The sequence below is a fragment of the Canis lupus genome, chromosome 18 (genome assembly GCF_011100685.1).
Source record: "Canis lupus familiaris isolate Mischka breed German Shepherd chromosome 18, alternate assembly UU_Cfam_GSD_1.0, whole genome shotgun sequence".
Classification (NCBI taxonomy): domain Eukaryota; kingdom Metazoa; phylum Chordata; class Mammalia; order Carnivora; family Canidae; genus Canis; species Canis lupus.
Genome location: NC_049239.1, coordinates 40193781 through 40195737, shown reverse-complemented (window position 1 = coordinate 40195737; position 1957 = coordinate 40193781). Strand labels below are relative to the sequence as shown.

At 36.1% G+C, this 1957-nt stretch overlaps 1 protein-coding gene across 1 annotated transcript; it reads left to right on the top strand.

Annotated features, from left to right (window-relative positions):
* The first annotated feature begins 550 nt into the window (after positions 1–550).
* OR5T1B (olfactory receptor family 5 subfamily T member 1B) lies at positions 551–1555 on the top strand. Its single transcript, XM_038564478.1, has one exon. The coding sequence runs from the start codon at positions 551–553 to the stop codon at positions 1553–1555; it is 1005 nt and encodes a 334-aa protein (XP_038420406.1).
* Positions 1556–1957: the final 402 nt, after the last annotated feature.

Below are 1957 nucleotides of genomic sequence, written 5' to 3'. Positions count from 1 at the left end.
TTAAGTCTAACATCCCATATTGTACTCCTTTGGGAATATTTTAAGATTAAATAATTTTTACATTGTTTTTCTCATTTAAATGTATCCCAATTTTGTGATATACATATGGTTGCTCCCATTTTAAAAATTGCATGCACATACATAAAAAGGAATTTAACACACATTCTACAAACTCTAGGACTAGTACTCAGGTATGTAATTTTTATTATACTTCTTTCAGATTTTTTAATTCCTATATTCATTCATCTTTGAGGATTTTAAGATGATGCAATATGAAACCAGGTGGGAGAAAATTTAGCAATAACTAACTGGAAATTAACTCACTTATCTCAATTATTGGCATAGATTTTTAACATGACAAATTTAGCCAACAACATAATAAAATAATTTCTTTAATTTATGCAGGGCAGTGCATCCACTGGAACCTAACTTCCAAGCCCATCACCACCAAGGATCTCAACATACTTTCTTAAGAAACAAACACAAGGATACATAGGGTATATTCTCTTTTCAAAAATACTATCTTTAAATCCTATAAATAAACTCTAAAATGCTAGGGTTTCCATCAGATTTAAATTTATATAGGACTCAGATGAAAAATGTAACTGAGGCCACCATGTTTATATTGATGGGCTTCACAGATGATTTTGAGGTGCAGGTCTTCCTATTTTTACTATTTCTAGCAATCTATCTTTTTACTCTGATAGGAAACTTGGGACTGGTTATATTGGTGATGGGGGAATCTCGGCTCCACAACCCCATGTATTATTTTCTGAGCGTTTTATCATTCCTGGATGCCTGCTATTCTTCAGTTGTCACCCCAAAAATGTTGGTCAATTTCCTAGCAGAGGATAAATCCATTTCCTATCTCGGATGTGCAGCACAGATGCTTCTCTTCGTTACTTTTGGAACCACAGAATGCTTTCTCTTGGCTGCCATGGCTTATGACCGCTATGTAGCAATCTACAACCCTCTCCTGTATTCCGTGAGCATGTCACCCAGAGTCTATGTGCCACTCATCGTTGCTTCCTATGTTGGTGGCATTTTGCATGCTTCTGTACACACAGTGGCCACGTTCAGCCTATCCTTCTGTGCTTCCAATGAAATTAGACATGTCTTTTGTGACATCCCTCCACTACTTGCCATTTCGTGTTCTGACACCCACACAAACCAGCTGCTGCTCTTCTACTTCGTGGGCTCTATTGAGATAGTCACTATCCTCATTGTTCTGATCTCCTATGGTTTCATTCTCTTGGCCATTCTGAACATCCATTCTGCCGAGGGGAGGCGTAAAGTCTTTTCTACATGTGGTTCTCACCTAACTGGAGTGTCAATTTATCATGGAACCATCCTTTTCATGTATGTGAGACCAAGTTCCAGCTATGCCCTGGACCATGACATGATAGTGTCAATATTTTACACGATTGTGATTCCTATGCTGAATCCCATCATCTACAGTTTAAGGAACAAAGATGTAAAAGCAGCAATGAAGAAATTGTTTGGTAAAAATTGGTGTATCAATAAAGTACACTTTTCACATTCACCATTAAATTAAGAAAAAATAAGAATAATATATTGTCTTAATATTAAAATGATAAAAATATTTTGTTTTATTTGTATCTTTTCATTCTTGTTAGGTACTTTTATATAAAGATGATAGGCCTCCACCTTTACAGTTTTCATACATGCAGAAAAACTGTCATTATTTACTCCCTAATACATTCTGAAATACATAAAAGCGCATACACACACACACACATATATAATACACACGCACACACACACACCTCTGCTGATACTGATGGTCTTAGTTTGCTAAGAATGCATAACAAAGTGCCACAGACTGGTGGCTTAACAACAGAAATTTATTTGTTACAGAATCTATAAGTCTGAAGGTAAAGGCAGGATGAGTTTGTTTAAAGCCTCCCTCCTTCACTTGCAGATGGCAGTTTTTTTG